This window comes from Prionailurus viverrinus, chromosome D4, assembly GCF_022837055.1.
Source record: "Prionailurus viverrinus isolate Anna chromosome D4, UM_Priviv_1.0, whole genome shotgun sequence".
Lineage (NCBI taxonomy): Eukaryota > Metazoa > Chordata > Mammalia > Carnivora > Felidae > Prionailurus > Prionailurus viverrinus.
This window is the reverse complement of record NC_062573.1, coordinates 54168857-54192701: the sequence shown is the minus strand read 5'-3', so window position 1 is coordinate 54192701 and position 23845 is coordinate 54168857. Positions and strand designations below refer to the sequence as shown.

General features: G+C 36.7%; 1 protein-coding gene across 13 annotated transcripts in view; it reads right to left on the bottom strand.

The window, feature by feature from the left end:
* PTPRD (protein tyrosine phosphatase receptor type D) overlaps positions 1–23845 on the bottom strand; it is a 534534-nt gene that overhangs the window by 15082 nt on the left and 495607 nt on the right. For all 13 annotated transcript variants that reach the window (XM_047830543.1, XM_047830548.1, XM_047830545.1 and 10 more), the window contains one exon: positions 37–322. In XM_047830543.1, coding sequence (XP_047686499.1) covers positions 37–322 — 286 coding nt within the window. The remainder of the gene's footprint in view (positions 1–36; positions 323–23845) is intronic.

Here is a 23845-nt window from a genome sequence, read left to right as displayed (position 1 = left end):
TGCTTCTGAATTACCACATCACATCCAATATCATACCTTAAATTCAAGCTCCATTCCTGTGACATTCTCTCCTGCTTCTATTTGTGTCAGCTTCTGAATGTAGGCATACAAGTTTCTAGCTGGCACTTCGGTATTTCCACAAGTCACTGCTTCTAACAGTGCATCATGGATAAAGATGTATTGGTCTTCTGTTTGAACCATGTAATTCCTCTGGGCTCTCATTAAAGTTACATGGCCATAAATATCTACAGTTTTTTCATGCTTTATTCTTTCTAACATGGCGTCTATTACAATGAAACAGCCAGTCCTGCCAACTCCCGCACTACAAGAAAAACAAAAGAAAAGTCTAAATAAATCTACCAGGAAACAAACACATAAAAATTATTTTCATTCTTATTAACAAAGTTTTAAATCCATTAATTCTTTTCAACTAGCTATTGGGATTATTTTGGAGCACTCTAAAATAAAAGGTATTATCAAGTCACCGTAACCAGAGGGGAGGGAATCAAATACCAAGTATAATTAATTTGGTTTCAAAATGTAAATCCAAAATCACTATGCTCCTTGATCATGTAAAACAAAGCGTACATTATTTTGAAACTGTTATTTAAAAAACACATTTAGGTTGTTTATATTAGAAGGTATTTTGTAAATTGGTTAATATCTAACTAGGCTATATCTTTTTGCAAATCTTCTCCATTTATTTCAGTTCAATTTGAGAAATAAAAACTAGAAAATCATTCAGTATGAAATATTTCATATTCTAAAATGCAGCAAGGAAGTTTTAAGATCAATTTAGTGGGAAATATATAATTAAGATATTGAACTGCTATTACACACTAAAAAAAAAAAAGCAGGTAATTCTCAATGGAAATAAATTCCTAATAAAAAAACAATCACTAGAGAGTACAGGCGAGTTTTTCTTCTCTTCCAGAGTTGAACATATTTTGAAATTCCAGGTGAAATTCAAGTATTATGTGTGGGAAAACAAAAGCTTCAATCTTTGTTATTGAAGAAGCTCTGAGGCATTTTTTAAACTCCATTACTTCTGGACTTATGGGTCATTTTCCAGTTGGTGGAAACGGATTCAAAGAAGAGAAGGTAAGAGAGAGCAAAACCCCAAAACAAGATATGCTGTTCCAAGGAGACAATCTAATTTACTGAACTGGATTACAGAGTCAGGTGGTTGAAACATTGGAATTTCCTCAAGTGTTGGAAAGAACACTAGCAAAATAACACATCTGTGTTCTTAAATCTCTAGGTAAGTCTTGTTTGTCTCTTAGCAAACTCTTTAGAGTGAGTCCATTTATGTGTCAAGTATGGTTGAATCCAAAATATTTTTCTCTTCCTGATCATGGATATTTAGCTGGCTGGGAAACATGTAATTAACAGGAATAGGTATACACAACCACCATAGATACTAAGCAACAGTCTCCTTCATTAGCTACATGCCACTGTTTCCTGTCATTTGCATATCTATGCATTCATTTATTTGTCCATCTGTCCATCCTCTTCATTCAATGAACAGTACTTTGTTCAGTAACATGTGGGATACAACATTAAAGATGACTTAGATCTTACTTTTAAAGAGCTCAACATCTATCAATGAGGTAAAAGGTTACTTAACTATTTATACTAATGGACAGAAAGAAAACAAACAAAAACCAGGATGTGTTGGTTTTGTGGATGATGTGGCATTTGAACCAGGACTTGAAGGACACAAAGGACGGGGAATTTAGGAGGCTAGAATAGCAAAAGAGAAAAAAATGGCTTTTGCAGCCATATGTTGGCTTTGGGAGTTACATATGAAACTTTTCATTGGCCTAGTGAGGCACTTGTACAAGGAAGATACCAGAACTTCAAATGGATGAGTTTAGGGAGCACTAGGGTACCTGACTCAATTGAAATGGCAATTTCTCTCTAGTGCCAAGTGCCTATAAGGTGGTAAGTGAGCATTTTGTAATAAATAATACCTTTATTTATGTACTGAGCAGTACAGATCAAATCTAGCTTCCACACAAAGGCTCTCAGGTTTGTAGACTAGGTTAAGCAGGAATATGATAGGAACACTATTTAAAAATTGCTTACTTTTTATGTCCTGTCAGACATAAAAAATGACTGTTAGTATTTAGTCAGAGAGCCTCTGGATTTTCATTCTAAGACTGCATTCAAGGTTTAACCACAAAGTGATATGACACTGAGATGTAATGCAAAAGCTTTTGGAGACAAAGAGTCTTTGAAGTGACAGACATTTTTTTAGCACACAACAATTAGAAATCTGATGCACCCAGATCCACAAAGTCCCGTTTACTTAGTTTGTTCTACTAATAAAACCGGGAGATGGCAAGCCTTCCCTGATACTCCCCATTACCCCTCTCTCCCAGTCCCTAGGCAGGATTAATCACCCTCTGTTCCAGATCACCTAAGTGGTATCTCAAATGCCACTCCATTACAGTCTCAATCACATTGTATTATTAACTAGTCTGGTAGGGTCGTCATCCTCAAATCATGGAGTATATCCTGAGAGCAGGAACTAACTTTTCTGTTACCTTTTTGTGTCCTAAATTAAGCATGAAGTCGGTGCTTAATAATGTTTGTGAAATAAGAAAATAAATCAGTAATTGGCATCAGAGGCCTTACATAATGAGCAGCCCATCCATGTTCGGTAAGCCTACTGAGAAAGAAGGACCCTTCAGTCAGTGAAAGAAGCTTACATTTGACAAAGGTTCAGAATTATGCAGAGAAGGCCTGAAGACTGCTCCACAGTGCTAGGTAGGGAACAGGGAGAGAGGAAAATGCTTTGAGAGGCCTCTGTGTCTGGGTCTTCTGATCTGCCATCACAGTGCAATTAAAAGAAACTAAGTAAGACTTAACCTGGAGAAAGGGGATAGCCCTCACATTTAGGAGGTTCTAAGACCATGAGTAATATCTTTTTTCTCTGTGTTGTTTTACTTAATTATCTTCATCCTAATTGTGCATTGTTTCTAATTGGATACAACGTCATGCAATTCTTTTTAGTGCAAACCATGCCATAAGCCTTATAACTGAGCCCTAAATAAGTCAATTCTAGACAATGGCAGGTATATTTTCCCAAAAAATGCAGCAGGGACCATTCCAAATGTCTATATTCTGGATCTATATTCTGACAAAAAGATATCTTGGGATCTTGGAAAATTGGTAGGAATAACTCCAGATTCAAACAGTAGCAACCTCTTCATGGTGGTATGGATGCAATTTCCCCAAAAAACTGAGGGAAAAAATCAAATATGTGCCTGAGTCTAAATTACAAACTATGGGGGAAAAAAGACAGAAGAGAGGCTATTACTTGTGCAAAACCTATTTCTTCTCCGCCAATTCAAAATATTGTTAATTCCTCAAACTTGCTATTCATATGGAAGATAGGGAAGGAGTGGACCCTTTTAATTTATGTATTACTTCATCTTTAGAAGGAAGAGTTCTTGGGTATTTAAATGTTAGAGAGGTTTCTTAGCTTTAAGTAAGATCATGAAGTTCAACACACTTTTTCCAGATACCAATGGCTGAGTGTCCTTGAGAAAGTCACTTAAACTCTTCCCTGCTTTCCCATTTTTTTCTTAAATCGCGATAGTGATCATTAACTCTAGTTAATTACTTAGCAAGTTTTAAGGCTGAATTAAACATGCCAAGTGTTTGCAAACATAAAGGAAGACACAGTAACATTGTGGGTGCAAACTCATTTTAAAATTCTACCTCTGAAGCTGACGAAAGGAATAGATAATGTTAAAGCTGAGAAAATTGTGATACAATCACTGCAGGATCATTTAAGATTAGGCTTTCAACATCTTGCTTTAATCTACCCCCTCAAGCTGTTCTCCCCTTTCTTTTCATATTTCAGATAAGTAATATCTTACATTTGAAGAACTTACTACTTTCCCATATATTGTCATGGTAAATGAGATGCCAGCAAAGTGCCTTCCAAACACACTGCTTGGTTCCCGGGAGGCACTCAGCAAATGTCCGTCAGTTCCCTTTTCCCTTCTATAATTTATAACATCTGGGAGCTGCCCTAAAGTCCCACAGCTAATAGTAAATGGCTGAAGAGGGGCTCAGTTGTAAGTTGTGAGATGTTAAATTTTAGCACAACATTCGATGGTGTTGCCACTGCTTTCTGCCAGTTGCATCAGAAAAAAAATGGTGCCCTTCTTGTGGCCCACCCCTCAAAAACATCCCTTTAGTATTGTTCAACGATCCTGAACGTAGGTTCCTTAAAAACCCTTTCTTCCTTGGTTTCTGTTTAATTCCTGTAATGATAATCCTCATGCTTCTCTGGATTTTTCCATCTATATCTCTTTCTCTAATTCACATACCTTAGCCAAATGCCAAAATGTAGATAATGTCCCCAAAGTTCTGTCCTCATTTCTCTCATTCCCCTTCATGATTCAGCAATAATCTTCAAACAGATGATTCCTAAGATGATATACTTTTCTTTGAGCATAAGTGGAGAACTATATTTCAAGCCACCCTCAAATTTCTTTAGAGATAAATAGATTCCAAGATTAATCAGCATCTTCTCTGTTCAAATCTGCTCTTCCCTCTCTCTCTTTCCTTGCTATTCAGGGCTAAAATTTAAGAATCAGTTTGGACTGTTTTCCCCTCCTTCCCTGTACAGTAATAAATTATGGATTTCTGTGCTTTCAACCTCTACAACTTTATTCAATTATCCACCCATGGTGTGCTGGAGCCAGCAGTAGCCAATTGTTAAATTCTCAGAAATTTTGCATAAATGTATTAAAAATAAGGTTATACACAAAACACACTACTTCATAATTAGTTTTCATTTATGCTCTTGAGGTGAAACTATTATATGATGATGTGCTAACTGAGCCTCTCTCCTGAGCTTTGCCTTCAGTGATGTCACATTTGTACCTTGAAATCAGCCATGGTGGGAGGACATACAAGGAGGAAATTGGCAAATATTTCCCCACCCCCACCCCCACAGAGCTGGTTGTTACACATTGCCAGTAACTATTGACTGTCCTAACTCATCCATGCCCATCAGCCAGGGACAGACAGGAAGTTGCTCATTACTTTATTTTTCCATCCACATTTTCTACGTCCTCTCATAAGACTCTATAGGCTAATATTTAAGGAGTGCCCACCATGTGCTAAGACATCAGGGAAGTGGTGAGCAAAGTCAACAAGATCTTCTACTCATGGAGATTACGGTTTAGTAGGAGAATTAGATAGTAAGTGATCATATGAATAAATATACAATTATAAATCTCCAACAACTGCTATGAAGTAAATGTACAACATGCTGGCCAAGTACTGTTGAGGAAATGTCATTTAAACTGACACCTGTTATGGGGCACCTGGGTGACTCAGTCAGTTAAGCATCCAACTCTTGATTTTGGCTCAGATCATGGTTTGTCATAGTTCATAAGAGCCCTGAAACCCAGCATGGAATTCTATCTCCCCTCCACCACTCCTTGCTTGCGTGCTTGCCTCTCTCTCTCTCAAAATAAGTAAATAAACATTCAAAAACAAACAAACAAACAAAACCAAAACAAAAACAAACTGATGTCTGTTATGGACTGAATTGGGTCCTCTCAAAATCCATATGTTGAAGTCTTAACCCCCAATGTGACTGTATTTATGATAAGGTTTTTAGGGAGGTAATTAAGTTAAGGTCATAATGGTGAGGCCTTTGCCAAGCAGGACTGGTATCTTTATAAGAATGAGAAGAGACACCAGAGAACTATAAACAGTTCAGAACCCACAAACAAAACAGTTATTTTAAAGAATTGCTGTTAGTACAGTTATGTATTTGATAAAAATGCTATAAACAACCCTTAAAATGGAAAATAAATATGTAGCACCTGTCCTTTTTCCCCTCACTGCCTTCCAGCCACCTTGGCTTTCATTTAGTTAACTCAAATAGGCTAAGCTATTTTCTGTTCCAGGAACTTTTCTTGGGATATTCTCTCCTAGAAAACTTATCCATCCTTCTTCACTCAGCAAACCATTCCTTGTCCTTTTAGGTATTGTGTGAGTCTGCTAGGCTGGTGCCTTAAACAACAGGAATTTATTTTCCAATGGTTCAGGAGGCCAAAAGTCCAAGATTAAAGTGCCATCAGGGTTGATTTCTGGTGAGACCTCTCTTCTTGGCTTAGGATGGCAGGCTTTTATCTGTGACTTCACATGGTCTTTTCCCTGTACCTGTGCACAGAGAGAGCACTCCACCTCCAAATACAGTCACATTACAAGGGGGTCGGTTAAGACTTCAATAGACCTATTTTGAAGCGACACAATTCAGTCCATAATAGGTATCAATTTAAATCAATATAAATTCCTCAAAACTGCTCTGCCAGAACACTATACATTTACCTCACATCAGTTGTTGAGATAATTACATATGTATTCATATGATTACTTACTATTTAATTCTCCTGCTAAACTGTAATCTCCATGAGGAAAGGATCCTGTTGGTTTTGCTCACTACTTCCCTGATGCCTCAGCACGTGGTGGGCAATCAGTAAATATTTATGGCATAATAGCCTCATCGACTCTTGAGTTCTTTATTTTGATACATCCATTGGTTTGTTGGAATATATACTTAAATGTATTATGCAAAGTGTGCATGGGTAGTATTATTCCTGATGACTTGTATATCTGAGAATGTTTGTCTATTTGCCTTTACCTAGTTGAAACTGCATGGCTCTCAGGCAATTACTTTTATTATAAGAGTTATAGATTTCCCCAGCTCCAGGAAAATTAAACATATTTAATGCTTTCTCAGCCTTTGCTTATGTGTAGGCCCTTCCTTCTCTTTATTAGGTCTACCTGTTGATATCTAGCTTCCTCTAAGAATCCTCTCACCTGCTGCATCCTTGACCAAGACTCTCCCCTGGTTTACTCCTCCTTGGATATCTATGGAAATTTATCTCTATCAGCAACCACCTTACCTCAGTTTTGTTTCCTGGTTATTATTTTTGTACCAGTTGACAGTCTCCTTGAGGGGAAGAACAACAGCTTCCTTGTCTCTACCATGTTTGACAATGTCTCATAGTAATTTCCATGCCAGGGAAACAGGAAGTGCTCAACTTAAGTTTTAAAAATAGAAGTTTAAAAATACAAAGACATTTCTTCTGTATCAATGACATATACAGGAACATTCCTCAAAGCCCCTGGCATGGGAATATTACTTTTATACGTGTTTACAAAGATAAAGGGGATTCTTAAAATTTGATGAGATGGAAACATCCTGTGTTTATGCTCTACCCCACTTGCTCAGAAATAACAACCTCAGGCACCACTTTTTTTCTTAAGAAACTGAACGTTGAAAATTCAGAGCTTTTAGAAGTATGCCAGTCTACTTGTGTTTGAATTTCCAAGTTCCCCCAACAGAACATATTTTACTTCCTTCTCCAATTTGCTCTATTTTTCACCCATCAGTATCTGAGTGCAATGCACCTCTCAAAATGAAGGATTGTAGTTCTAAAAGCAAATGCATTTTTCTTTGATCCTGAAAAACTCAGCTCCCCACAGCAGCAATAATGACGGAACCCTATTTAGTGCTGTTTGTTTTTCATCATTTCAACAGCCTTCAACCTGAAACATGATAAGAACAGCAAAACTGATAAACCACCCTTATTTTTATCTGCTTTCTGTCAGAGTAGTTGCCAAGCATAGAGACAGATTTTTCTAAATATCTTTTAAAAAAGTGCATAACCCCATGCTTCAGGCTGAGGCCAGCACAATTCAGCACATTTATTATGTTACAGAACATTCCAGCAAAGAGGGAAGAGGACAGCACTGTTAAATCAAGTCTAGCATTAGGTTGGTCCCTCTTTCTCCTGAAGTAAATCCAACATTCTAAGTTATCTTCCATTGAGGACAATGATTCCACCAAAGCAAACCAAATTATTGACAAATTTTGCCTTAAGAACAACAATAGAAACAACAACAACAACAACAACAACAACAACAGAAAAACGGTGTCAGTCAGTGACAGACATTCCAGTGTTTACAAGCTGAAACACTATGCAATCCATTGAACAAGTACGCCTACCAGGAAATTGTTATTACTTCAACATTATCATTCAGCCAGTTACAACATTTGTTTTCAATTTCTAAAAACATGATTGAGTTAGTCCCATGAGTTGAAATATGCTTAATGTCCCGTGATGCGATACGGTAGTAATGTGCAAAAGGAAAACATTAAGAGGCATAAGGGGGCTGTTTTGTACTAAAATCATTCTGGGGATTTGCTTAAAAGTTGGCTTTTCTGATTAATCTGGTGGAGTGTTAATGCTGACCCTTTACTGAAACTTCAATGATCTGGCAAAAAAAAAAAAAAAAAAAAAGACCATAGAATCAGGAGATTTTACAGATCATTTAGTTGGGAGCAAAGACAGTAAAATACGAACCAAAAATCTTGGTGAGCATTTTGTACATATATCAGCTCATAATCTGACTGGATATTACAGTTAAGTTGCAACAGAAATGGCATTTACAAATGGCAAATATACAAAATAGGACACCTATGAGAATGGATTGAGTTTTATGACTGAGGTTTACAAGATTAATCAGATGACTACCCTGATAAAACTGTGATGTGATCGTGATATGGCTGTCATTTTATTTTTATTTCTTTTTAATGTTTATTTGTTTTGAGGGAGACAGAGAGACAGAATGCAAGCAGGGGAGGCACAGAGAGAGGGAGACACAGAATCCGAAGCAGGCTCCAGGCTCTGAGCTGTCAGCACAGAGCCTGATGTGGGGCTCAAACTCATGAACCACAAGATCATGACCTGAGCTGATGTTGGCCACTTAACTGACTGAGCCACCCAGGAGCCCCTGATATGGCTATCACTTTAAAAATCTTCTTTCATTTTTTTTGTTTTTTTGTTGTTAAAACTTAGCATGCAACTTAACACTGAATTATACCGGACACCTCTAGAATATTTAGCGCTCTCTACAAAACAATACCCATGAGTATTTTAGTATCATGGCCTCTGGCATCTCTTTTACCTAGAATGACCAGATAAATTATACCAATTTCTTTGACATAAATATTCATCTACTTAATTTACTTTTATATAGTATAAAATAAAAATTAAATATTTTGAAAAATTGTGAATTAAATTTACCCATGCTATTAAACACAGACTAAAAGCCTAGGTAATGTAGTTATTTCAGGGGACAATTTTGTAGTGTTCATTAAAATTTTAAGTGCACATATTCTCTGACGCAGCACCTCCATTTCTAGAAATCTGTCACTGAGATAAATGTACACATATGCACAGAGAATCTTAGGGATTTTCATTGTAGCATTATTTGAAATAGGTTAATTGGATAAAACAATTACTATGACAAGGAAATGGTTAAACCATAATACATAAATACCAGGAATACCAGTTAAAAGAATGAGGTAAACCCATAGATTGACAAAAAGAAAAGTTGTCCAAGACACTGTCGAATAGATACATTATGATGCCACTTACATTTTTTAAAAAGACCATACAACAAGATTATATATTTTTATATGCATACATGTTTATGGATAGGATTTATCTGCAAAGATATACAAATTATAACAACAGTTACCTCTTAGTGGAGGATGGGAGTAAGGGGATACTTTCACTTTAGTTGAAGTGTTCAAAAAAATTTGTTTCTAATGCAAGAACAACAAAATCATACCACAATGGAACTAAAAAGAAATATAGAATAATGAATAAAAGTTACCATTACAAAGATATTAAAGATCAATATACCATTGAGTCCCCACAGAGATAGAGAAGATGGAACCCTGTGCACTCTAGTGTGGGAATATTGACCAGAGATGGATTTTTAGGAGAAGTCTGGGCAACGTTGGCAGCTACTTACAGCTGAGACTTGCATAGGGAAGAGGATGCTTAGTAAAGAGTTAGAATAAGCAAAAGTTAAGATGAGACAACCCCAAAAAACCTGACCACTCTGGGAAGAAGAAGTCCATTGCACTCTTGGGTGGCATCCTCTGGTGATCAAAAGTTCATGTTATCAACAGAGAAGCAGCAGAACCTAAGCCCAGAAAAACTGACATGATAAGGATCTTAGTCTAGAATATTGAGAGGCCAAGGATGACCTTCCCAGATCATATTTTCTCCAGACATTTTATTTTTCCATGATGGCCTGAAGGAGGCTTCTTAAAAAGAATAAGTCAACAAAAAACAAAATACACAGGGGCCTAATCGGATTTTCTCTTTCAATTATGTTGACTCAAACAAAATCTTCCAAAAACGTCTGTATGATTTTGGCTCTGTCTCAATATTATCTGCCAAGCACATTTCCTATTATTCTTAAAATGTGGTGCTCAAGATAAATTAGAAGGCTAATATGTTTATATAAAGAACACCTGAATATGCCATAGCAGGTCTTATTTTACAGATGGATAGAGGAGGCCATCAGGCACAGAGAGAAACTGACTCAGCTGGCCTGGTAATTGGTAATTGACTCTAAATTGAATAAGGTCAATTGAATGATGCGATAGAAGTACATGGAACTCTATCATTTTCACAGATATTTTCTTTGTAAATCGCCTATCAGTTCAGTTCATATTCTAAATTCTTTTCATAATGACACTAAATTATCTACATTTTGAAAGTGGATACAACCATTAACCAGGCCTGCCAAGTAAAGCTGCACAGGTTGTGTACTGTGCAACCCAAAGAAAGTAACAATCATGTCAACTACAATGTATATAACCCGTTCAGTGCAGGCAGCAGGCTCACCATAGCAACATAAATGCCATTATTCCTGACTCAGTTTAAGCAGAGTCAAAGAGAAGAAACAGCAATGGGAAGGAATTTGGAAGATATCAAACTTTAGCAACTGAATTTTGGCAACTTTATTTCAGTCATTTTGGGAAGCATATCAATGTTTCCCCACAAGGGCAAGATTTTGAGGTTTTTTTGTCTTTGCTTTACAAAGATGCTATTATGTTCATTTAAACATAAATGATCCAATGGTATTGAAGGCTCTAAATCAGGGGTTATAAACTGGTATCTCTGTGTTTCGTCTGGCCCTTTTGTTTAGGTCCTTTTGTTTGATTCCCACGAGTTTTTGTTAAGGCAGTAAGAATCTCAGGCTTGCTACAATCTACCTACTGTCTTATACAGGGCCTCCTTCTTTATATCACCCTGCAGGCCTCCATCAGGCCTTTGTGTTGGTGTCCCCATGGGTCTGATCTGGCTTCTTAAACTCACAGGTTTCTGAATTAATGGATAAGTACTTCTTTTTGCCTCTTCTAGCTTGTCTGCCTACTTAGATTTTTCAAAGGAGGAAATGGAGACCTAGCCAGGGTTAAGAATTTGACCAAAATCATGTGGCTGTTAGAGCAGAGCTGAGAGCTGAAAGTTTGGTCTGTATCTCCTGTTTCCAAGACTTATGCCCTCAGCAGTGGAGTTTCACTGGAAAAGATGACAGTTTTCCTTAGAGCTCTCAGATGGACCCTAGGTCCATGATTCTGTAATTGAGGCTGCAAGAATGTTGGTCTAAAAGATACATGTTGTATTTGTTACTGTACTTTATTCATGAAACATTAGATCCTCCTGTCTATTCAACTGGCCAAAGAGAAATACATTAGGTGGCTTTTGAAGCACTGTAAAAACAGATCTTTGTGTACCTGGCTATGTATACTAGTTATACTGATGTCAGCTCTGTTTCAGTAAGCATAGTATTCATACACGGAGACTATTTCATTAATGAAAACTAGTACTAAGTGTATTCAGAATGACATACTGGTCATGTTTGAGGGTGGAGGTAGAGAGGGCAGGGTTTGCCTCTCATGCAGAGTAATAGTAGAAGATGGAGAACACAGTCACAAGACTGTAACATCAAAAAGATAAAAATATGCAATAAGTCAATTTAATAAATGCAAAAGGAGAGATTCCTCTTCTATGTATCCATCACCATGCACTGTACCACCGGGCATTTATGCATTATCTGTCCATCAAAGTGGTCTTCACACATCTGTTGAAAAAACAGATTTCCTGGGTTCTGCCCTGAGATTTCAGTTCTGCAGGTGTGGAGGAGAACCCAAAATTGTGCATTTCCAACCAGCTCCAAAGTCTTGCTGCTGCTGGTAGTCCATGGGCCATAGCAATATAGAGATACTACTCTTGACATATTTTTGTAAGTAAATGGGGGCAAAAAATGTATCAAATATTCTAATTATCTATGCTTGTGTGTGTGTGTGTGTGTATATATATATATACACATACACACATATACACAAGCATGCATGTATACACAAGCATGTGTATATATATGTGTGTATATATATATATACACACACACACACATATATATAATACCTTTAAAAATATTTATCTCTTATTCACATTGGTTTTTTGACCTAACCACCTAAAAACTTCAATGTAAAAGGGCAACTGCAAAGGCTGTTTTCAAAAAGTAAGGTTTATTTTTTTAAGACCAAAATAGTTTACTATCTCTAGATACCTGCACATATATGGAATTATCTTGTAATAAAACTCAGATGCCAGAAGCCCACCTTGCAAGTTTTCTTTGTGAAAAGCAACCCCAATGGGAGCAAATCAGATACCGTGTAATTAGACCCCAAAGTATTTTTCCAAAGACAGAAAGAAATATATCCAAGCAACAGGACCCTGATTGGAAAGACACAATATGAAGATAAGAGAACTATTTTTAACCTTCATTTTATGACTGGGGGCAGAGTAAAATAGTTTGAAATAGAAAGTTTTCATGCTGATTACGTGAAATAAAAATACATACTCTTCAAAGGCAGCCAACATTAAAAAACAAAGTGCAGCCTAGTTTATGTGGTGAATTTCAGTGTTCTTTCAGTCTGGGATTATTTCAAAATATGTTTCAGGTACAGCTGGGAAAATTCAGTGATACCCCTGTCCAGATCTCAGTTATTAGGTTATAAAAATATTTTCATATTTCCTGCAGATGTCTAGATTCTTCTTTGCTAGTAATTTTAATTCAGAACTCATTATTGACAGCTGTTTGTTCTGATGGAACCTAATTGCTCTTTTGCCAGACTCAGCTGCAAGCAGGCTGATTTCCTTCCCCTTATAGAGTATATTACACATAAACACAGGCAGGAAAAAAAAATAATCAATTAACTAAATACGTGTGTATAAAATGATTCATTGAGAGCACTGATCAAGTAATATATCTAACTGCAACATAGGTCAAAGGAAATTACAGCACTTACCATTTACAGCATTAATTATATGGAAATATTCATAAGCATTACAATATACAGATGATGAGTGGCAGCATCTGAGAATATGCCCTTTACTGATCAGTATGGAAGTTTTGACCTGCTCTGTTTCCATCCTGGGCGAGCTCAACCTTCCTTGAGCAATCTGGTGTTTCCTGCTCCTGGGACGTCACCATATTGATGCCAAATTTAGTGCAGACACCTAATGGGCACAGCTCACTGCAGCTCAGAACTCCTGGGCTCAAGCTATCCTCCTGCTGCAGCCTCCCCCGTAAATGGGACTATGGGCATGTGCTGCTGTAAGGGGCTGAAAATTTACCCTTTTATTAAAGAAACTTCTAAATTACTATACTTGAGTAATTGACAGGGCATTTTAATCTCCTGAAGAATTAACTCAATAATATCTGACATACCATGTGCACAGAACCTGAAATGCCTGCCATATCCAAGACCAGTGAGAAGGAATCTGACACACTGTGGGATTGTTTTGCTGCGTACCAGCTCTTCCTTGCTCTCCAATCATGGCTACAGGTGAGCTGCTTTCCCCAACTTTACAGGAAGAGGAGTACAAATTCATTGATGTCAAAGCTACTTCCTCCGGAAGATTCTCTCCAAAGGCAACGAGTCATTTTAGCAGCTCCCCAGGAGATACAGTAACAGCTTGGCAATGTTCATTCTATCACATGCCTGGACAACCTCGCTCATGGAGTCTCGGCCAATTTTGGGACCCCAAGCTGCCTTCCTTAGTGGACTGGAACCCTCCAATGAGGGGTAAACCCAGGGCTGGATTCAGCAGAGGCCATATGAGCAGCAATAATACTGCATATGAGGAGAGCAATAGCTCGTTTTATTTCCTGCCAGTGTGTTCTGGAAGTAGAGGGAATGTGGTGATCAGGGATGAGCAAACTGCTTCTTAATAAGGAACCCATTCAAGGAAAATAAACTTTTTCTTAACATCAGGGACACTATATGGTGCTTCCCTTTCTGGGGGCACTAAGTGCTTCTTTTTGCAGACTTAATCTACCTCATATAGGGAGGAAGATATCGGGAATGGGATGCTTATTATCCTGATAATTCTCAGGGTTGCAGCATACATTTCCATTAATACCAGGCATAATGGTAATTAGAATGCAAGCCCTAGACTCAACATTTACAAAGCCTCACATATAATGAATGTAAAGTATCCTACAGGGTTTGGTGCCCACAAAATCCGGTCCCTAGCTTACTTCCAGCCTCTCCACTAACCAAGTAACAATAAGAACCATTTTATTTGGCATTTTAAGAATAACACTACTGCCCTTTTAATATGTTTTTTTACCTATACAACACAGATTATACTGTTTAGAATTCTTGTGTGGCTTTGCTCCTGGTATTGCTTTGGATTATGACACTTCCACTCATGTTTACTTATCCATCAAATATTTATTGAATGTCTTTTTCATGTGTGACATAGATAGGGGAAAAAGATGTAATGGTGAACTCCAAGATACCATTTCTGCCCTTATATCTCTAATGGTTGGATGTTACAGTCCAGGGAAGAAATTCAGTTTTTGCCTGTGGAAGTTACTAGTCACTACACTTAAGAAGTCCATTTTTTTTCTTAAGAGTTCACTAGAAGACACAAATAATAGAAAAAAGATTCCATGCTCTCGGATAGGAAGAACAAATATTGTTAAAATGCCATTACTGATTAAAATAATTTAAACATAATTAAAGTATTGGCTGAGTTGGTGAAATGGACTATTTTGTTTCACATAAGTTGACAAGGAAAGCAGTGATGTGATATGCTTATTTTATGAGTCAGTTTGGCAAGTGGAAAGAGCATGGACTTTACAGATTCAACATCTGGCTCTTCCACCTGCTAGCTGTGTGGTGTTAGGTCATCTATTTATCCTCCCTGAGCCTCAGTTTGCTCATCTATAAAATCTAAACCCATTTCTAAAAGTTGCTATAAGGCTATTGTTGGCAAAATGCCTTTTAATTAATATGTTCTTGATAAATGTTAATTCCCTCACTCTGTTTTTTCTATGAATTAAGGACCTCGAGTTTAATATTTATTTCAGTTGGTTAATGGCAGAGTAGATAATGAAACTTTTCTATTCTTGTATGGTTTATTTTAAAGAGTTATACTAATGAATTCAAAAAATTAACATTCAATTTTATTTCCTGATTTCTATTCTCTCAGGAAAAAAAAAATGTCATATATAAGTGAATCAGATTTTAGACTTGAAAGGGATATTAGAGATGATCTAATCCAGTGGCTCTCAAAGTGCTGCCCCATGACCACTATAGCGTCATTTGGGAATTTGTTAGGAAAGACGGTTTTGGGGACCCATCTTGACCTACAGAATCAGAAATTTTGGAGGTGGTGTAAAACAACCTGAGTTTCTTTTTTTTTTTTTTAAATTTTTTTTTTCAACGTTTATTTATTTTGGGGACAGAGAGAGACAGAGCATGAACGGGGGAGGGGCAGAGAGAGAGGCAGACACAGAATCGGAAACAGGCTCCAGGCTCTGAGCCATCAGCCCAGAGCCTGACGCGGGGCTCGAACTCACGGACCGCGAGATCGTGACCTGAGCTGAAGTCGGACGCTCAACCGACTGAGCCACCCAGGCGCCCCAAACAACCTGAGTTTCATAAGCCCATCAGGTGATTCTGATACACGATGAAGTTTGAGAACTACCTCTGAGCTAATCCCTTAAATTTTACAGATGGAGAGATGGAGTACCAGACAACCATTCACAGGGACTGAAATTCAGGTGCGGTGCTTTGCTTATGGGGAAGTTCTCTTTTCTTTCCCTTATCTCAAGTAATGATTATTGTTTGTTCTATTGTTCTTTTCCATATGCATATACATATCTATATGTATTTTTGTATCTGATCTCCACTTCACCAATTTAAAAACTAGCCCCACTCTCCCTTTTCTGCACCAGGTTTGCTAAAAGCTAGGGGGCTATTCTCTAGGATGTCTGTGCTCTTTTGTGATGTCATGGTATTTATTCCATCTATATTCCATATGTGTGCATATATATATATATATATACACACACACACACACACACCCCATATATACTCAATAAATAATTAAGTATGAAAGAAACTGATGAGATATGCTTACAAAATATGAGTTGCTTCTGTGAATCCTAAGTTAACTGCTTTGGAATGACTTACTAAAAGTAAGTAATTTGTGCCCCATCACCTACCCACAGTACTGTTGAATTATGTACAAGACAACTGTAAATAAATGGAAAATGTTTGATAAAAATCTAGTAGGATTCTATACTTCAGTTGCTTTAAAGCCATTAAGTTGTTTGTCTCTATCAAATGCAGTAAACTGCTAACTCTAGGTCATAGTCAAAGGAGAGTTCTTAGCCCTAAATTTAAAAACTAATGAATATACAATTAAACATTTGAAGTTAATTTTAACTGTATACATAATTTTTCAGGGTTCTTTGATTTAACCAAAGTTTTCTCTAAATTACCAAGTCTCAACACATACATTAAGGATTTTTTGAATAGCCTTAAATATTTTAGGTATCTTCATATATGTTGTTACAAGCTCTTTAAGAGAGATGCCATACTTGGAGTTTAGAGCTCTACACAGTGTGTTAAAAATTTTTTTTAATGTTTATTTATTTTTGAGGACAGACAGAGAGAGTGAGAGTTGGGGGTGCATGCAGAGATAAAGGAAAACACAGAATCCCATGCAATCTCAAGACTCTGAGCCATCAGCACAGAGCCCAATGTGGGGCTCAAACTCATGAGCTGTGAGATCATGACCTGAGCCGAAGTCAGACGCTCAACCCACTGAACCACCCAGGCACCTCTACACAGTGTAGTTTAAATAAGTGTTTATTGATTATATATATTTATAAACTTATTGAGTATTGCTGATTTATTAACTAATTACTCTTAGTAGATCATTGTTCTGTTTTATCACTGTTAGCCAAACTACCTTTTATGATAGCACCTCCTAGAGTTCTTTTAGAAATTGCAAGGGGAAATGATTGAGCAATTACACTATTAGGTACTTACTGAAAGGATACAAAAATATTAATTGAAAGGGATACATACACCCCAATGTTTGTAGCAGCATTATCTACAATAGCCAAATCATTGAAACAGCCCAAGAGTCCATTAACTGATGAATGGATAAAGAAGATGTGGAATATATTCCACACATTGAAATATTACTCAGACATAAAAAGAATGAAATTGTGCCATTTGCAATGACATGGTTGGAGTTAGACAGCATAATGCTAAGTGAAATAACTCAGTCAGAGAAAGACAAATACCATATGATTTCACTCATATGTGGAATTTAAGAAACAAAACAAATGATCAAAGGGAAAGAGAGAGAGAGAGAGAGAGAGAGAGAGAGAGAGAGAGAAACCAAGCAACAGACTCTTAACTATAGAGAATAAACTGATGGTTACCAGAGAGGAGGTGGGTGGGAGGATGGGTAGGTAAAATAGGTGATGGGGATTAAGAGGGCACTTGTGATGAGCACTGGGTGTTGTATGGAAGTGATATATATATCTCCACCCGAAACTAATATCACACTGTATGTAAACTGGAATTTGAATAAAAACTTAAAAAAGTTTATATTGAATATATAAACTGCCAAGGGGCAGGGAGGAGTTCCATGTTTAAATACGTTTCAGAAATTTCCTCTTGGAAGTTCACAATAGAAATGAGTACTTTACAGGGTGAGGAACTCAGTTGCAAAGTAATTTAACTTAGTTTAACCTATACTTACCTGAATATAGAAAAAAGTCCCCACATAACATCTATTAACAACTCAGGACACAGTGTACACATACATTAATGAGGTATCCTGAATTCTGTTAGTATACTTCTTGTAGAGCACAAAATGAGTATGAAAATAAGAACCATTAATTATGTGTACCAATAATTGTTTGGGAAATGCTCAATATTTGGATTTGCAAAATTGTTATTTTTATTTCTCTTTTTGTTCCTAAATCAGGTGGCTAATAATTTCTGAATTCAGCTGTGCTTTCACATATTAAACTAAGGAAACTTTAACCAGGGGAGGATTAAGCTCTGGATGTTAAATAACAATGGTGGGCCTATGATAAATTGAGCCTTTAAAAAATAACATTTGATTTTAAAATAAATGTATTGAATAAAAAAATAGTTGTCTGCAAGCCAAAATTTGCTAAGCACAGTTTTGGAAACAAGCTCTCCAAAGAGAGAGGTTGTTTCAATAAGTGAAACCATTTTAAAACTTGATGTCATTAATAGAAAGACATTCCATGCTCATGGATTGGAAGGACTAGTATTGTTAATATGTCCATACTACCCAAAGCAATCTACAGATTCAATGCAGTTCTTATCAAAATACCAATATAATTTTTCACATAACTAGAACAAATAATACCATAAGTTGTATGGAACCAGAAAAGATCCCAAATAGTCAAAGAAATCTTGAGAAAAAAAGAACAAAGCTGTATGCATCACAATACTAGAGTTCAGGATATACTAGTAGTAATCAAAACAGTATGGTACTGGCACAAAAATAGACACATAGATCAGTGGAACAGAATAGGAAGCCCATAAATAAACTCACATTTATATGGTCAATTAATCTATGACAAAAGAGGTAAGAATATACAATAAAGAAGCCTGTCTCTTCAACAAATGGTGTAGGAAAAACTGTACAGCTCCATGCAAAAGGAAAAAGGCGGACCACTTTCTTACACCATACACAAAAATGAACTCAAAATGGATTAAAGACCTAAATGTGAGACGTGAAACCATAAAAGTCCTAGAAGAAAAAATAGGCAGTAATCTTTCTGATATCAACCATAGAAACATTTTTCTAGATATGTCTTGTCAGGCATGGGAAACAAAAACAAAAATAAACTATTGGGACTGCATCAAAATAAAAAAAATTTTGCACAGTGAAAACCATCAACAAAACCAAAAAGCAACCTAGTGAATGATAGAAGATATTTGCAAATGATATATCTGGTAGGAGGTTAATATCCAAAATATATAAAGAACTTTTACAAGTCAGATCCTCCAAAAAAGCAATAAAAATTCAATTAAAATGAACAGAGGACCTGAATAGACATTTTTCCAAAGAAGAAATCCAGATGGTCAACAGACACATGAAACCATGATCAATATCACTAATCATTAGGGACAAGCAAATCAAAATAACAATGAGATATCACTTTACACCTGTCAGAATGGCTAGAGTCAAAAAGACAGGAAATGACAAGTGCTGGCAAAGATGTGGAGAAAAAGGAACCCTTATGCACTGTTGGTGGGAATGCAAATTGGTGCAGCCACTGTGGAAAACAGTGTGGAGCTTCATCAATAAATTAAAAATAGAAATACTATATGACCCAGTAATTCCACTACTGGGTATTTACCCAAAGAAAACAAAACCACTAATTTGAAAAGATATAGGCACTTCTATGTTTATGGCAGCATTATTTACAATAGCCAAGATATGGAGAGAGCCCAAACGGCCATTGACTGATGAATGGATGAAGAAGAGGTGGTAGACATATACAATGGAATATTACTCAGCTATAAAAAAGAATAAGATCTTGTCATTTGCAACGACGTGGGTGGACTTAGAGGGTATAATGTTAAGTGAAATCGATCAGACAGTGAAAGACAAATACCATAAGATTTCACTCATATGTGAAATTAAAGAAACAACAACAACAACAAAATGAACCAAGGAAAAAGAGACAAACAAACAAAACCAGATTCTTAAATACAGAGAAAAAACAGGTGGTAGCCAATAGGTAGGGGAGTGGGAACATGGGTGAAACAGATAAGGAAGAAAAGGTACAGATTTCCAGTTCCAAAATGAATAAGTCATGGAGTTGAAAGGTATAGCATAGAGAATATAGTCAATAAGATTGCAGAAATGTCGTTTGGTTGCAGATGATGACCAGACAGTGGTGAGCACTGAGGAATGTACAGAATCATTAAGTCATTCTGTTGTACACTGGAAACTGAAATTACAGTGAATGTTAATTATACTTCAATAAATTATAATATAAAAACCTTGATACTGTTAAGTCTTTATACTTAGAAAGGCAATGCAAGTAACAGATTGTAGTGGAATAAGAGAGTCCAGGCACCCTTAACCTTGCGTTGAGCAAGTGGTAGCGGGTGCCCTTTACATGATGTATGTTCACAGATATTGAACATTTACCAGAGAAAAGGTTGTCCAGGTTATTAAAATCTCACATGTTGAATGACAGTTATGTAATAAATTTCTTTTAAAAATCAGAAAATGAGCTGTCATTTAATAAACACTGCTTGAAATGATGATGACTAAAGCTGGGTTGACGGGTACTTAGGGGTTCATTATACATTCTCTCTACACTTGGGTATGTTTGAAAATGTGAAACTAAAAAAGTTTAGGAAAAATAGATTATTTCTGTCCCTAAAATAAAGCTCTTTCCAAATGCAGGGTCCCCAAGGGGGAAAAATAACAAAGATGATGTTGTTTAGAACCATTAATGGAGTTCCAATAGCTGATATCAGATCTAAGTTTGTTATGTCATAGCCAAACTGTGATATTATGCAGTTTTAAAAAGAGACTGTGGACATTAGTGATAATTACAGAAGTGCTACCTGATGAGATTATCTATATGGAAATGTAGGCAGAGAATTTAGCAAAAGGCATGGTGTTCATCCTAGGAACTGTTGTACCTTTGCATGTTATATATGCCATGAAGATTCACTCTGAAAAGGACTTACATGCAGAAGTATCATTTCAAATTCTTTTAATGTCTCTATTCCTAAGCTTTTAGGAAATATAAATACATCAAAAAAGGCATACATACATAGCTCTTCTAACTGACTACATTCACAGAGCTTTTCACTGAATTCTGAAAAAAGGTATTGCTAAGCTTGTGGCTTTACTATTGTGCCCTACAAATCAATAAGTTTGAGTTTAATTGAACCAAGATAACAAATGAATTTCAGGCTGTAGTACATCAGAAAATAGTCTGAAGCCAAGTCAATCATTTCCAGACACACAAAAGAGGAATGGAATGTTAACCATAGGTTATAAAGAATTTTGTGGTTTGCAACATGATTGGTTATGATTTTTCAAATGAAAGTAGTAAGAGTCTGGACTGAGCAACACTCTCCACCTAACTGATGAGAATTCGAGCTGGGTTAAGGTTGACAAAGTGAGACTTTTAATTGATTAATTATTATTATTTATTTATTTTTTAACCTTTCAACACACTTCACTCATTTATCCCATTGCCTCCATCCCCTGCTTCTGGCAATTACCTGTCTATTTTCCTTATCTATGAGCTTGTTGTTGGTGTGTGTGTGTGTGTGTGTGTGTGTGTGTGTGTTTTAGTTTCACACATGAGAGATCATACAGTATTTGTTTTTCTAGAGTGACTGATCACCTGTGAACCCAAATTGGGACTGAATTTGAAGGTAGTTAGAGAAAACTTCTTATTGGCTTTCATAAAACCAAAATTTTTAATCATCATCATCATCATCATCAAGAACAATTTTAATCTACCAAATTTTATGTAGTCTTCCCATGCAGGAAAGATGCTTTTGGCAAATGTCCAGATTGTTCTTCACCTTCCTAGAGAAATAGATCTTTTCCTAGAGAAATAGATTTGTGCAAGTGATTTGCAAAAATACAGTTTTAGGGAAGTCTAGTATTTCTTATATATGTAATTTTCATTTCTTAGTTTGAAAGCCAAATATGGCATGAAAGTCATGGAATTCAGAGTAGTTCTTATTAGCACACACTTACAATATAAGCTTTAAGATCTAGGAGCTTCATTTGTTACCTTGCATTTTGAAAATTACCTACTATGTATAAATTACTCCAGGAAGTTGGATTTTTCTTAGGGTTCTAAGACATATGTGAAACATGCCTCATATTTTGAAACAATCCATGGTCCTCCTTTGTCCACATTAAAATCTAATGATCTTGGCTCTTGATGAAGTTTAAAGGCTGACTACTGTGACCTACTGAGGTTTCATCTTTTTATATATTTACCTTCTATATTCACATATAGTATTTAACTTGAGCTTAGTCTCCAGGTACGGTATAATAAAAAAACCAGTATTCTCAATCTGTATTCAGGCAACACATAGGTCACATCGTGGTAACAGCCTAGCCTCGGTGGCAAAAAGGAGGCTCTGCCCACTTAGCCCTGCTTTTTATGGCTAGAGACCATGGCAGTGAGGTGAAAAAGTACACATAGGAAAAGGCACTCCAACCCTCGTCTCTTACATACAAATGTGGGGGTAGTTATGGATCCAAAAGGAAAAAAAATCAGGAAATTAAAAAAAAAAGGTGATGATGGCACAAAATTAAGTAGCAATTCTGGAAGGTATTAAACAGCATTTTCTCCTGCTTTCTTATTTCATAGATTGGCAAATTAACCTGTATTTTGGGTTATACTTGGGGTTTTGCTTTTCTTCTTCCATCCCATGAAGAAATGCACCAAGTGTACCTAGCCAGGCTGCTAAGAGGAGAGCAGTAAGACACACGGGTAAATCAATGGGACTCTGCAGGGTTATCAGTGAGTGTGCTCTTTGGGCTGGAAAGGTTTGATAGGATAACACAGGGGAGGGGTCCAGTGGCTTAGTTGAGTTCTAAGACCTCCTTCCATCCCCTCAGGTATGTACTATATCGAAAAAGAGACTTTCTGTTTGCTTAATTTATCATCATTTAGTTTATCTTCGGCACAGAAACCATTTATATATGCAGGCACTTATTTCAAGATTCTCTTCTGATTTTGGTGTCACTTCATACATTTCTGCAAGAAATTCTCTCAGCAGCTGTACTACTTTAGAAACACAAACGTACCTTATTAATGTTACTTATTAAGGCAAAGGGTTTAAAAATATTTGCTAAACATTTGTTTATTTACAGAAAAGATTTCAGAGTTTTGCACAGCTAGATTTAGGGAATATAACAAACACTGTGAGTGTGTGAAAGAAATGTAAGTGATTCCAACAGATGGCATGGTCAGAAGCAAAGTGTTTCCAAGTGCAAGAAACAGCACAAATCTAAATTGAGAAGCCTGAATGGCTATAATTGTAACACATTTACAGTAGAATGGAGAAGGTCATTTACATTATGTTAAGAAATATAGGGGCAGATTCTTATCTCATGTAAGTGTGTTACAGAAAATGGGGATTTGGCACAAGGGTTACTATCAGACAATATACCACACACAGTTTTTATTTCGATTCCAGCAGAAAAACAATATGACAAATTTCTTTCTCTCTTTGCTTCCTACTTTATTCAATAGAAGTGATAACAATAGCATCTGCTGCACTTGGCTGGAGCTTGGGATGAGGAAATTGTGGATGATGAGCCTCCCAGGCATATGGCCACTAAAGAGCCTACGCTACAGCCATGGCACAGCCAGGCTGGAGCTCCAATGGAGCAGCAGATACATAAGGCCACCAATCCAAGCCAGGGAAGGGCTGCCAAGACAGCATGTAGAGTCATTTTTAGTGGCGTGAATGTTTTTCACCATCACAGCTCCAGGCACCACTGAAAAAGTAGGACGAATTTTATCGCTGACATTCTCTCCTTCTCCCTTTGGCATCCCTCTACCAGTTACT